This window comes from Macrotis lagotis, chromosome 3 (genome assembly GCF_037893015.1).
Source record: "Macrotis lagotis isolate mMagLag1 chromosome 3, bilby.v1.9.chrom.fasta, whole genome shotgun sequence".
In the NCBI taxonomy this organism is placed as follows: Eukaryota; Metazoa; Chordata; class Mammalia; order Peramelemorphia; family Peramelidae; genus Macrotis; species Macrotis lagotis.
The window spans coordinates 292,992,997-293,007,262 of record NC_133660.1 but is presented as its reverse complement, the minus strand read 5'-3'; the positions used below and the strand labels follow the sequence as shown (position 1 = coordinate 293,007,262).

At 34.6% G+C, this 14,266-nt stretch overlaps 1 protein-coding gene and 1 pseudogene across 1 annotated transcript; both read right to left on the bottom strand.

Annotated features, from left to right (window-relative positions):
• Positions 1–762: 762 nt before the first annotated feature.
• LOC141519503 (olfactory receptor 5B12-like) lies at positions 763–1,684 on the bottom strand (annotated as a pseudogene).
• A 6,432-nt stretch (positions 1,685–8,116) lies between these two features.
• LOC141516703 (olfactory receptor 5B2-like) lies at positions 8,117–9,073 on the bottom strand. The gene has a single exon (XM_074227699.1). The coding sequence runs from the start codon at positions 9,071–9,073 to the stop codon at positions 8,117–8,119; it is 957 nt and encodes a 318-aa protein (XP_074083800.1).
• Positions 9,074–14,266: the final 5,193 nt, after the last annotated feature.

The window sequence follows — 14,266 nt, the reverse complement described above, 5'->3', positions numbered from 1 at the left end:
ACACACACACACACACACACACACACACACACACACACACACACACACAAACACACACACCCCTAAATTTGGAAAGAAAAAAGAGGAGGGGATAGGGAGGGTAATGATTTAGAGAATAAGGGAATAGGATAAGTGGGTATAGGGGTGTGTAGATTAATTGGTGGCATAGGAGGATGTGTGGATGAATGGAAAAGGGGCATAGAAGGTTGTGTGAGGGAAGGATTCTTTGAAGTGTAGCTGATTGAGGAACAGAAGAGTAAGATAGTGAATAGAAGCTGAATGGAGAAATGAGGAGAAGTTGTTGCTTTCAAGAACTTTTGTAAAAATAAGAGACACCCAAACCAAATATTTATCAATGAATGTGGATGTAGGCATGTGTCTTATCTAAATGTTTGTGTTTGTGTGTGGGTGTGTATATATTCTTCAAATATAAGTGAATATTTTTATGTGAGTAATTATAGATTAATTATAGCTTAATTATATCCATCCTGAGGGGAGATGAGAGGGAAAAAAATAGCCACCACACAGCAGAAAACAGAATAAAATCTACAAGGAAGCAAAGTAAAGCTGGACATATTTGAACAAAATGTATAATATTTATTATATGGGCATTTTTGAAGTCAAAATTTATTGCTTTACATTATGCATCCTCTCATGTTTTACTTTGTACAACAACGTTACTTTTTTATTTTGTAAAAAGAAAATTAGGTAAAAATATGTGAAATGAAAAAAATAAAAATAACAGGAAAAGAAATACTAAGCTTAATGAAATCTTTGCCTCCACATAGCTTTCCTGAAAGCAATGCGAAACTCTTTATTTCTCAAGGTATAGACCAGAGGGTTCATCATGGGAATGGCCATGGTGTAGAATATAGAAGTCATTTTGTCTGTATCCATAGAAGGGCTAGAGCTGGGTTGTAGGTACATAAAGATCATTGTCCCATAAAATAAGGACACAGAGAGGTGAGATGCACAGGTAGAGAAGGCTTTTTGGCGGCCCTCGGTAGATTGGATTCTCAGGACGGCAATAAAGATGAACAGGTAGGAGGTGCATATAAACAATAATCCAAAAGAACTAGTAAATCCTCTTAAGATAAATATTATCACTTCATTGATGTATATATCAGAGCAGGAGAGAGCCAGAATAGGAGGAATGTCACAGAAGAAGTGATGGACCACATTGGAAGTACAGAAGGACAGGCTAAAGGTCTGTCCAGTGACAATAGCAGAGTTCAAAAATCCACAGACATGTGCAATAATGGTCAGAAAAGTGCATACACTTGAAGTCATGGTAGTTGTATAACGTAGGGGTCTACAGACAGCTGTGTGTCGATCATAGGCCATAACAGCCAGGAGATAAATTTCAGTAGTGGCAAAGGTTGAAAAGAAGAACATTTGTGTTGCACATCCATTGTAGGAGATGAGCTTGCCCCCTGTGAAGAAACCAGCTATGACCTTGGGCATGACAGCAGAGGAATAACCAAAATCTACTAGAGAGAGGTTACTAAGGAAAAAATACATTGGAGTATGCAGGCAGGAGTCCTAGAAGACAAGGACTATTTACAAGGATTATGAGGTAGATGATGGTGAATATTATGAAGAGGGGAACTTGAAGCTCTGGAGTATCTGTTATTCCTGTGAGAATGAACTCACTCACCTCTGTTCTGTTTTTCATAGATTCCATTTTAGACATGTCTCATTCACCAGGAATAAAAAGAAATATTAATTAATATTATTAAATTAATTAAACATTAATTAATATTATTAATTAATTAATCACAATGAATTCCTCATAGGGCTAAACTCTGGTTTCCAGCTATATGGGCATATAGGAGATATTGTGAATGGGGAATACACTGCAAGGGCCATATGATTGAATTAGTGAGTGTATAAAGGAAATTACAAGAAATAAAAATAAAAAATAAAGTAAAACAATTACAAAATGATACAAAATCATATGAAAGAAGCTAAAAAGGAATTCAAAGATCAAAAAAGAGAGAACACACAAAATTAGAAAGAAAAAGGAATTCAGGAAAATTACAAAAATAAGTTAACCAATTGAAAAAAGAGAAAAAAATTGTCAGGAACACAATAGAAAGTAATTCAAAAATCAAATAAGAGAGAATGAAGAAACAATTTAAAAAATTCAATCCAAGAAAATTATGAAAAGAAAGTTAATCATTAGGAAAAGAAGATGCAAATATTTTATGGAAGTAAATAACTCCCTGAAAACTAGAATTGGACAAGTGGCGTAGAATATTATGAGACAAAGATGTAATTAAACTAGAAAAGTTAGAAGAGAATCTGAAACAAGTCATTAAAAAAATACTGATCTGGATATCAGATCATGAAGAGTCAATGCAAAAGGTTTTAGACTACCTGAAAGTTATGATAAAAAAATGGCATATAATAAATATATGGAGAAATTATTTAGTATAATTGACCTGAAGTTACAGAAGAAGATAGTAAAGTAAAAATGGAAAGAATTCACTGATCACCACCTAAAAGAAGTCTTATGAAGAAAATTTACAAGAATATCAAATCCAGGTTTCAAAATTCCTAGGCTCTTGCAAGCAAAAAGAGAAAACTCATTTAAATAAAGTGCAAAAATAGTCAGGGTATCACATGTTATAGCATTTCTACACTAATGGACTTATTTTTAGAACGTTATATTTTGAAGAGAAAAGCAGAAAACCTTATCCAGAAAAGTTGAGTAAAATCCTAAAAGAAAAAGAAAAATGCATGTTTAATGAACTGAAAAACTTACAGGTATTTTCAACCAAAATAAAAAGCCATAATAGAGCCAGAAGTAATTAATCATTAATAAGCCATTAAAGAATAATTGTAAGGTAGTGAGAAGGATTAAATTATTTACTCAAGATATAGGAAACTGTTATTAGTATTCTTAAAGTTGTTATCATTACTAAGGTAGTTTAAATGAAAGGTTGTGATTGAATTGTGTATGATGAGGTAATTCTAAAAACCATTGGATAGCAAAAGATAAAAAGGAGCAATTATCTTATGAAAAATAGGACATGAAAGGAAGAACTAATACATGTGGGGGGTGGAGGCCTGATCCAGTTGATATCTTACTCTCATTTAGGTGGAAGAGGTAGCAAAATATATCTGAAGATTTTTAGAAGTTTTCAGAACTTCTACAGAGGTGAGAAAACTAGGTAATATGATGGGGGAGGGACTTTTAAATGAGAATATGGAATAAGATTAGGAGGGGGAGGGGGAATGATAAGGTAGGAAAATTTAGAGGGATAATAGGGAATAAGAGTGGAATGAGAAAAGAGGATAGGGTCAAAAGAGAGACTGAGAAGGAAACTAATGACTAGAAGGAAGAAAAGTAAATTCACAAATGGTAATTTGGACTTTGTTATAGTGATAAAAATTTAAGTCATTTCCCATTTGATAAATGGTTAAATAAAATGGTCAAATAAAAACAGTTTCTAGGCAATTAAAATATAACCAAGATCCTTATTGATTAGAAAAAAAAACCAATCAGGATATTTTATACCCACCAAATTTGTTAAAATGATAGAAAGGGAAAGTGACAAATGGTGGAGGGGATGTGGAAAATTGGGACACTGATTCATTGTTTATGCAATTATAAAATGATCCATCCATTTGGGAAAGCAATCAGGAATTATGCCACTTTATTAAGATACTTATACTTTGGCGACATAATAAAAGAACATTTTATATAGTAGCGGCAATATTGTTTAAGAGTGAGTTTGAATGAATATTATTTTGTCTATTTTAAATACCCAAATTAAGTATAAAAACATATGAAGAAAGGTGCTATCTTCATGTAGAGAAAGAAGTGATAAAAATGAAGGATATATAGAATAATTTTATACATACATACACATGGAAACACATAGGGGTGGGAGGAAAGGAAAAAAACCTTAAATTATAATTTTCTTGTATATTTGTAAGGAATAACAAGCTGTTCATAAACATTAGTGCTGCTCATGTCAGGTCTATGGACTCAAGTGCAGTTTAGTCTCCTCCAGATCTAGAACATATACTGAGCTTATTATCTCTGGTAATCATATGCCAATTTAGGTTTAACTAATATCAGTGATTAATCCTGTTTTTTGAATTTGCTAGTCACTGAAGTCTCTCTTCATTCAGGGTCTTCCTTCTACCTGAAGAGCAATGAAATTCTGTTTAACTTGAACTTGTTAAATAGTACTGTCAGCATCAAATTTAGAACCTACCTTTTCACTAACTCATCTGCAGTTATATTTTTGACAACTGGATAGAAGGCTCAGCAAAAGAGGGAGAGGCTGGTAACTTTGCACACTTCTTCCTCACTTAAATCCAATTCATTTGCAAATCAAGACATCACCTTCTTGATGTCATTAAATAACCATATTTTTTTCTTATATTCTTATCTAGGGAAATTTTCTATTCTTCTATTAGATATCAATCCCTTGAGGAAGTTAAATTGAATTAAATTGTGGAATTTCAGGCAACACAATCAAATCTTTGGGTCTAGCCTTCCCTGTTTTTCAGAGGATGATAATTTTTCATCAGTCAAAAAGTTTTTATAAAGAAAGATAATCTAAAATTTAAAGGAGTTAAGGCTTCCCTTACAGACTTTGGCACCTATATATAATGATGATGAGATGTTCTCTATAAAACTTATAAACAAATTGATTGAGACAGTTAGACAGTGGTGATGTTGGCATCTTAAACCAAATACCATTTTTTCGGCTATGTTTCTCTCTTAACAAAATAAGAATCTCTCCATTGTATCAACAGTCACAGGGAAAGTCAAAATCCAGAAGAGGCAAGATTCACTTGCTTTGTGCAATTTTTTACCATAAGTGGTAATGGTCATGATTTTCTAATTTTATTGAATTCTTGGAACTCTCTGCCCCTAAGGAATGTGACAAAATATTTCCTGAGTTGAGGGTCACTCCTTTGATGGACAAGCTCAGGAACACTTTATCAGATCCTGCCTTCTTAATGTGCAATTTTATAAAAATGCTTTTTTCAAAATTCCACTGGGGGTCCAGATTTATTAACCAGAGCCCCAAACATTCCTAACACAAACTTAGTGAATCTAAGAAACATGTATGTTGATCTAATTCCATTTGTTTTTTTTTTTCTTAAGATCCAAATGGGAGACTTATACATGTTAGCCTAATGCCATTTGTCCTTTTTGAGGATGAAATCTGGAGAATAATACGTTAGTTCAATTATTTACTAAGATCAAACTCATGAAGTTTGATATTAGATAGAGTTAATGATTTGTATTAGGGGAAGTCTTGAAATAGAACTCTGCCTCAGATACTTTTAGCTAGTTAAGGCTTAACAATTCACATAATTTTTTTTTCCAGTCTCAGTTTTCCCAGGGAAATGGAGATAATGGCAACTGCAGCACTTACCTGTCAAAGTCCTTTCAACTTGTTAAATAGTACTGTCAGCATCAAATTTAGAACCTACCTTTTCACTAACTCATCTCCAGTTATATTTTGCCAACTGGATCTAGAAAGCTCAGCAAAATTTCAATACCTTAAAAAGTTTCGAATTTCAAAACCTTAAAATATTTTAAAAGCCCTACAGCAAAATATAAAAGATGTCAGTAGTGGAGCTTGAAATCCTGTCTTTTCCTACGTTCAAATCTGCTTCAAACTTTAGCACCATGTTCTGAACAGTTTGTCCTTATTATTCACTGATTTGTTTTTAAATGTTCATTATCATCAGACCGTCTCCTCTCAGATTGCCTCTTTGCTCAAAACAACATAATAGATGACAAAAGCTGGAGCACACTCCAAATAATGTCTGTCATTTATAAGGCCTTGAAAGTTTTGGAAGCATCTTATGTGTTATATTTTATTTGCTCCTCACAAAAAGCTCAGGAGTAAGGTTTTATAGATGCTGTCCTCTTAATTTGACTCAGCGAAATGGAAAAATTTGACTATGGTAATAATTTTCAGAAACAAGATCTAAACCTAATTTCCCATATTCTAAATCTAAAGCCCCATGGCATCATACTGTCAGCCAGATGAGTTTTTGAATCTTTAATTAAATTTTTTCTGAACTTAACTGACTCATGAGAAAGGCTAATGCGTATCCCTAGGGAAAAATGACACTTTGACAGAGTGCTTGAAACTTAAGACTAAGGAAGAAAATAAAAATGATGAAGGAAGTCTCCCCTAGGCCCTGTTGCTAAATGTACAAACATCCTCAAATCTAGAGAGACCATCCTTGGCCATTGCTGCTAGGTGAATGGCAGTAGATTTGATGATCTTTTCTCCTGTTGAATCTCAGAATGAACAATAGGAATCAAATGAATGAAGGACTTAAAGGACTCCTTACTTTGGTTGGACTCAGCATGGTGCCCTAAAAAAGACACATTTGAATGACTGTAGCTGATATTTAGTATTAGGGAGGGGTTTTATTTAAACCTGAAAGAGTATGCCGCCTTGCAAATAATTAGTTCTACAGTCAACCAAAATGCAAAACAAATCATTAAAGTTTTCTCTGACCATGGGGAGCAAATCCTAATTATTCATGGAGATAATTTTCCTCTGCCTGCTTTTGTCTTACTTAGTTCATTGTAAGGGATGTAAGACATAAAAAATCTTGATTTGGGGGAATCCTGAACTCCTAGCAATGGGACCTTGAGCAAAGCACTTAATTAATAACTGTCTCAGTTTACTCATCTCTCAAATAAGACTTTGTGTCTCTGTCTCTGTCTCTCTCGCTCTCTGTGTGTCTCTGTCTCTCTCTGTCTCTCTCTCTGTCTCTCTCTGTCTCTCTTTCTCTCTCTGTGTTTCCACACACACAAACACACACACACATACATTAAGGGAATTGGTACAACAAATGCATTTATTAAAAACCCAAAAGGGGAGTTCAAGAGTTCAAGTTTTTTGATCATTTTTTTGCCTTTCTCTTCTTTGCCTGAGTAACAAAGGAATTAGAAGCTTTTGCTTCAGATGCCCTTGGTCTATAGTCTGACTCTTTTGTTTAGTCACTGAAACTTTTAAATAAGAAGGGATTTCCTAATGCAGCATGGTCTTTAGTGAAAGAGGAACGTCAACATAGTTCATTTTCACTGTCCTATTAGGAGAACAAAACCAGGCAGTGAAAAGACTGAGGTTCAGAGAACAATATGACTGAGTTCATAAATAAGAGACAGGTCTGGGACTCAGCTAGCTCTCAGAACTCTTGGTTTCAATACTTTTTTCCCCTGCAGTAATTGTCCCTTTCATATTTCAGTATGATATTTGAATCTCATAGCAATTCTGTGAGCTGTACAGGTAAAGAGTATCAGTCTTATTTGAGAGATGAATAAACTGAGACAGTTATTAATTAAGTGCTTTGCTCAAGGTCCCATTGCTAGGAGTTCAGGATTCCCCAAAATCAAGATTTTTTATGTCTTACATCCCTTACAATGAACTAAGAAAGACTGAAGATAGACCAGGGGTAAAATCCTAGTCAGAGGAACAATCCACAGTTCTTTTCTTCATCATTAGGAAGGATTGTTCCTCTGACTAGGATTTTGCCCCTGGTCTATCTTCAGTTCATGTTAAAGCAGCCTCAGTCTATAAAAAATCATATTGTCAGAAGTCATTGGTTATGTCTACAATTTGGTGACCCTATTAGTGATTTCATCATTCTACCTGGTGTTGAGAGAAACACTAATATCTCTCAGAGGTCTGATTTCTGAAATAATTTCTAGATGAGAGCTATGGTTCTTTCTGGCCAATCTTCTATGGTAAAAAAAAGAAAATGACACACATAGTTAAATTCAGAAGACTTGGTTTCTAAGTATTTTATGTGAATCATCATATTTAATCCTCAAAGAACACAGGAACATAGTTAATCCAAATATACTTTTCGCCATTTTACAGACAAGTAAACTGTGACTCAAGGAAATACAGAGACTTATCCAGGGGTTGCTCTCTGTGGTTGTACAGCCAGAAAGTATGAAAATAAATATTCAGATCTAGAGCTCTCCTCTTCCAAGTTCAGTGTTCTTTCAATGATGCAATGATGCCTCTCGAAAAATTATAACTATATTACTGAGTGTATGAGAAAAAAATAGAATCAGAGACTGGAGAAGTAAGGTGCAGATTTTACTTCCTCTTTATGAAAAAGGCTGATCTAAATGAAGTCTTTGTCCCCCCACAGCTTTCTGGAAAGCACTCTTAACCTCCTTGTTCCTCAAACTATAGACTAGAGGGTTCAACATGGGGATGACCATGGTGTAGAAAACAGATGCCATTTTGTCTGTGTCCATGGAATGACTTGAGCTTGGTTGGAAGTACATGAAGATAATTGTCCCATAGAATATAGACACTGCTGTGAGATGGGAAGCACAAGTGGAGAAGGCTTTCTGACGGCCTTCAGCAGAATGGATCCTCAGGATGGCAATGAAGATAAACAGGTAGGAAGTCAGAATAACCAGAAGGGGAAAAAATACTGTAAATATTCCTAAGAGAAATATTAGCATTTCAGTGCTGTGAATATCAGAACAGGTTATAACTAAGAGAGGGGGAACATCACAGAAGAAATGATGAACCATGTTGGACCTACAGAAGGAAAGGCTAAAAGTGTCTCCTGTAACTATGGAGGAATTTAAAAAGCCACAGATATAAGCACCGCTGGCCAGATATGCACATACAGTTGAAGTCATGGTGGTAGTATAATGTAGGGGCTTACATACAGCTGCATGGCGATCATAGGACATGGCAGCCAAGAGGAAACTTTCAACTGTGGCAAAGGCCACAAAGAAGAAAATTTGTGTTGCACATCCATTATAGGAAATGACTTTGTCCCCCATGAGGAGCCCAGCCATCACCTTGGGAGTAACAGCTGAAGAGTAGCCAAAATCCACCAGAGACAGATTACTGAGGAAAAAGTACATGGGGGTATGGAGGTGAGAATCCCAGGAGATCAGAACTACTATCCCCAGGTTCCCTACCAGAGTGATGAGGTAAATGAAGGTGAACATGATGAAGAGAGGAACCTGAAGCTTTGGAGCATCTGTTAATCCTGCAAGGATGAACTCATACACTTCAGATCTATTCTCCATACATGTCATTTGAGAGTGTTGTCATTCTTCTACAATAAAAGAGTAATCATCAGAAAAATACAGTCTGAATGAATGATGAATAACTCTAAGGCATAAAACATGAGCAGATACTTTATTTTATGTGAATGGTAGAAGTAAGGACTGAAAAGATCAAGAGCAGTTAGAACATTCTCAAAATTCAGTAATACAATTTTTCAGAGAAAGAGAGAGGGAGAGGGAGGGAGGGAGGGAGGGGGAGAGAGAGAGAGAGAGAGAGAGAGAGAGAGAGAGAGAGAGAGAGAGAGAGAGAGAGAGAGAGAGAGAGAAGGAAGAGAGGAAGAGAGGAGAGAGAGTGTTAGTTTTAGGAATTACTTTTGAGCTTTTTTAATTGCTGCAAATTGAAGAATCCCCAATGTGGCATTTCCAATTGTTGCTTAGGATGGAGAACTAGACCTTTGTTTCTGTGAATATGCTTCACTATGATGAAGAAAGAAAAGAAGAATAAGGGGGAATTGAATTGAGAGAGAAAGAAGAAAAGGTTTATAGAAATTTGGGTAAAATTTTACTGGGATCTAACTTAGTCCTGGTGTCATTAATAGCTATAAGTTCTATGAAAGGGACTGGAATCCTCAGTTCCTAATAGGATGAGCTGCCAGCAGGCAACAATGGCATAATTTTGGAAGCCATCCGTCAAATACAGCACTAGTGAATCACATGACAATACTTATATGATTTCTAAATTGGTTTCCTTCCATAACCTGTCCATTTTTTTCAATTCTCCACCATCGCCACAATGGCCACAAAGAGGGACATTCTGTCTTTTCGTTCACTCTATGGTTTTCTGAGTCCCAGAAAAATCACTAATATTTGGTTTAGCCTCCTTTCAAGGTATAGAGTAAGTCTCACTTTCAAGGCTTTCTGATCCATCTCAATTTCAAGGCCTTCCTTTTTTATAAAAACCTATCTCCAATGTATCCATTGGATATTTCATTTTGTAGAGTTATTCTTTGAAAGCAAAGATGATATCTTACCTTTATATTCTTAGTGCTTTTCATGATACTGGACACATAGTAGGCAGTTAAAAAATGCTTACTGGGCCATTTTTTTTTTTTTTAGATTTTTTCTTTTTCAAGGCAATGGGGTTAAGTTGTTTGCCCAAGGCCACACAGCTATGTAATTATTAAGTGTCTGAGGTCAGATTTGAACCCAGGTACTCCTGATTCCAAGGCCTATTCACTGTGCCACCTAGCCGCCCCTTGGGCCATTTTAAAAAATATGATTATTATTTCTTTATGAACAAGGCTAAAGTGATCTTTGAGAATCAGACACATACATAGTCTGTCCCCAGACTCCACCACAACTCTTTACAACCTGGAAAGATCCATCACTATTGTTTCACTTGTTTTTACTACTTAGTTTCATCTCTACCCTAACAAGACATAGAAGAAAGTTTTTATGCAAATTTTAAGTAGTCAACTACATATTATCTATAACAAGATGCATCTTCAAAAAATCATAGATAACAGAATCAGAGAATCTCAAGTCACTATAGTTCCTGAGAGATACCTCCCCTCAGAATATGTGTCACTTCTACAAAAGTCTATCAGAAGTCACATAAGGTTGGAAAAGGAGTAGAATTGGTGAATAGGAGGAATAAAAGATAAGAGACATATATTTTTGGGAGCCAATTGGGTGACATTTAGACTTGAGGGAAGGAACTCATAACTGGAATATGGTACTCAAAAAGATCCTTATTTGAATAAAATAATATAGGTAGCAACAGGCTGCTTCATATATGTGTGTGTGTGTGTGTGTTTGTGCATATATATATATATAATTTGTATGTATATATAAAATATATAATATAATATGAAATAAAATATAAATCCAGAAATCCAGAGACCAAATGGGAAAATATGGTGGAAAACATTCATACTGCTATTAGCATACCTTAATTTGGAAAAGGAATTAGTTTATGAATTAGTAAATATCACAAACTTGGCATGGAGGAATGATATATTAATTGAGGGATTTCAATTACCTGGAAATCTCCTAAAATTACTCTTATTCTGTCTTTCTGTCTCTGTTTTTCTTTCTCTCTGATTCTAACTTTGTCTGTCTCCCTTTCTCTATCTTTCTGTATAGATCTACATCTTTGTCTCTACCTGTCTAATTCTTTCTCTCTGTCTATATTGGTTTCCCCCTTTTTGTATATTTACTTATTTCTCTCTCTCTGGGATCTGTGTATCTATGGATCTATCCATGTATCTATCTGTCTGTCTATCTATCTGTCTGTCTAGCTATCTTCTCTCTCTCTCTCTCTCTCTCTCTCTCTCTCTCTCTCTCTCTCTCTCTCTCATCTATTTATCTATCTACCTGTCAGTCTGTCTGCCTGCTTGTCTGTCTATATCTAAATGTCTGTCTGTGTCTATCTACCTCTTAGCAGTTAGGTACTTATGTATCTCTCTGTTTCACTCTTCAAAGTACAACTGTTGGTATCTTGATGACAATGATATTTTTAGTAAACAAAAAGTGAAAATTTTTATATGGAAATTATGTTCTACATTTAATTCTCTTAAAGGATAAAGAATTGTTGGATCAAAATATGATAATATTACAGGAGGGAAAGGAAAGTAACTAAATCGTCTAAAACTTCGAGGTAGTTAAAGAAAGAAAAAGCAGTTGTCGGATATTTACATTAGATTGGGGGAGACTCAATTTCAGGCAGGATGAAATAGGAGACTAGGGATTAATTTGACAGAAAGTTCAACCTGAAGGGAGAAAAATATATCAAGATTAACATTTTTTTCTTTTTTTTTAATTTTATTTTTTCCAATTAGATATAAAAGTAGTTTTCAACATTCATTCATTTGCAAACCTTTAAGTTCCACATTTTTCTACCACCCTACCTTCCCTCTCCCATATAAAATGACAGAAAACAATATGGTAAAAGCTGCACATGTATAATCTTGTTTAACATATTTCCATATTAGTCTTGTTGTGAAAGAAGAATTAGAATTAAATAGGAACATGTAAAAACAAAGGAAAGAGGCAAGAGAAATTTTAAAAAGTAGACTTGCTTTGCTCTGAATTCAGACTTCATAGCTTTTGTTTTTGTTTTTTCCTGGATGTAGATGTCATTTTTCCATAACGAGTCACAAATAACATTTGGAAGACATAAGAAGAAAAATTGTCAGGTAGATAGACTGACACATGAAAAAAAAGAGGTAAACAAGGATGAATGCAAAAGCAGAACCTGTCATATTGTCATGGAGCTGAAGGAGTGCAAAGATTCAAGGTGAGTAACTTCCTTTAAAAATTTAATTTAGGTAAACAAAAGATAGTCAGATAAGGAATCTGATGCTCAAGGTTGATGAGACAAATACAAAAAAATAGCAAAAAATAAAACCGTGTAGAACTGCTCAACCTATACCTTGCTTCTCTTTTTATGGACAAGGAGACTGACCTTTAGATTTAGAGAAACAAAAGAACTTTAGTTAACTAGAAATTGATACTGATGATAAGAGGAATTAACACTGATATTAGTGAGGGGAAGAGAAGAAGCATTTATATTGCATCTATTATGAGCCAGGCACTGTGTATAGTGTCCCATTTGATTCTCACAACAAACCTATAATGTGGATGCTGTTTAGCATAACTATTTGGCAGTTGAATAAACTGAAGCAAACAGGGGCTAAGTGACTTGCTTAGTATCTCACTGCTTTTTGACTCCCGACCCAGTGCTCTGGCAGAGTTGCCTCTTTAAAGTTTGCAAAGTATTTTAAATACATTGGATTATTTGATCACTTAAACAACTTTGTGACATACATGACTAAGAAGAAAACCAATTTAGCATTATACTGAATGGATGGTCACAGTATCTGGATATACAGAGATGGTTCTCTGTATCATGTTCAGTTGTAGATTCCATTTAAGCAGTATCATTTATGAGTTAGAGATTTTCCAGAGGACTTCAACCATCATGGAGAAGGACTTTGAAGTCTTGTCATGTTGAGAGTGGTGATAGGAACTAAGGGTATTTGTGTAGAGAAGATAGAAGATATGTGCCAGTGCAAGGTTAGGGATTAAAGTGTTCTTTAAGTATTGGCAGGACTGACATATGAAGGAAGGATTTGACTTCTATTTGTGCACAAAGGGCAAAATTAGGAGCAAATGAAGACTTTAAGAAGAAATGAATTAAGATTTAACGTATGGAAAACATTCCCACAGTAGGGTTTTTCACCTATGGAAGGGACTGCTTTGTGTACTGGAGTTTTCCTCATTTGAATCTTGAGGGAAGAGCTAGTGGATCACTCCTTTTATACACACACACTCACGCACAGATAACATGCATATTCATGTATACTATGTCCGGGTTGCGATAAAAGATAGAAATGAATTATTTCTCATGTCATGGGAACATATGACTTCTAACTAGTCTTATTGTGATCATGGACAAGGCATCACATTTCATTCTCATTTCACTTTTGTCAAAAGAGGATAGTTAAAATTCTACATTATTGAATAGGACTACATCATAGGACTGATCTGAGGATAAAAGGAAATAATTTTATGAAATGCTTTGGAAACCTTAATCAACATACATGTAATCTACTGGAACACTACTGCTATTAACTGTGTTATCTATTAGAAATATCTTGTGGTGTTTTACTCCTAGGCTACTATGGGCCTCAGTTTGGTAATCAATAAAGGAAAAAAAAACAGACTAAATTAACTGTACTAAACTTTACAGTTCTGAATAGATGATCTGATACTTTTAATGTTTTAATTTTAAAGATTTTCATTAGGTTTTTTAAAACTACAGTAAAAGAACTTTTTTTTGGATGGATTTAATTTTGGAGTTGTCTTTAAGGACAAAATAAAAGAAAAATAAACTTTCCTTTCATAAACTATTAGAGTAGAAGAAAAATCGATTTTTGGAACTTATACAATAAAGGATTTTCTTTTATTACAATAGAAACCTAGAGTGAAGATATATGGTAAAGTTGGTTTCATATATTTTAGTCTTGAACTATTTTATAATCAGTAGTGTTGAATTCATTATAGTAGACGTAGTCTAACTGATCTCAAAATGTGATCTTCTCAGGTTCTCATGTTTAGAAAAAGCCTTTCTCAGTCACCAAGGCAGATAAAATGATTTGTTTTCTCCCTAGAAATGTCTAGGTATTGGTGAAATCATTCTATTTGGGAAGAATACTTTAC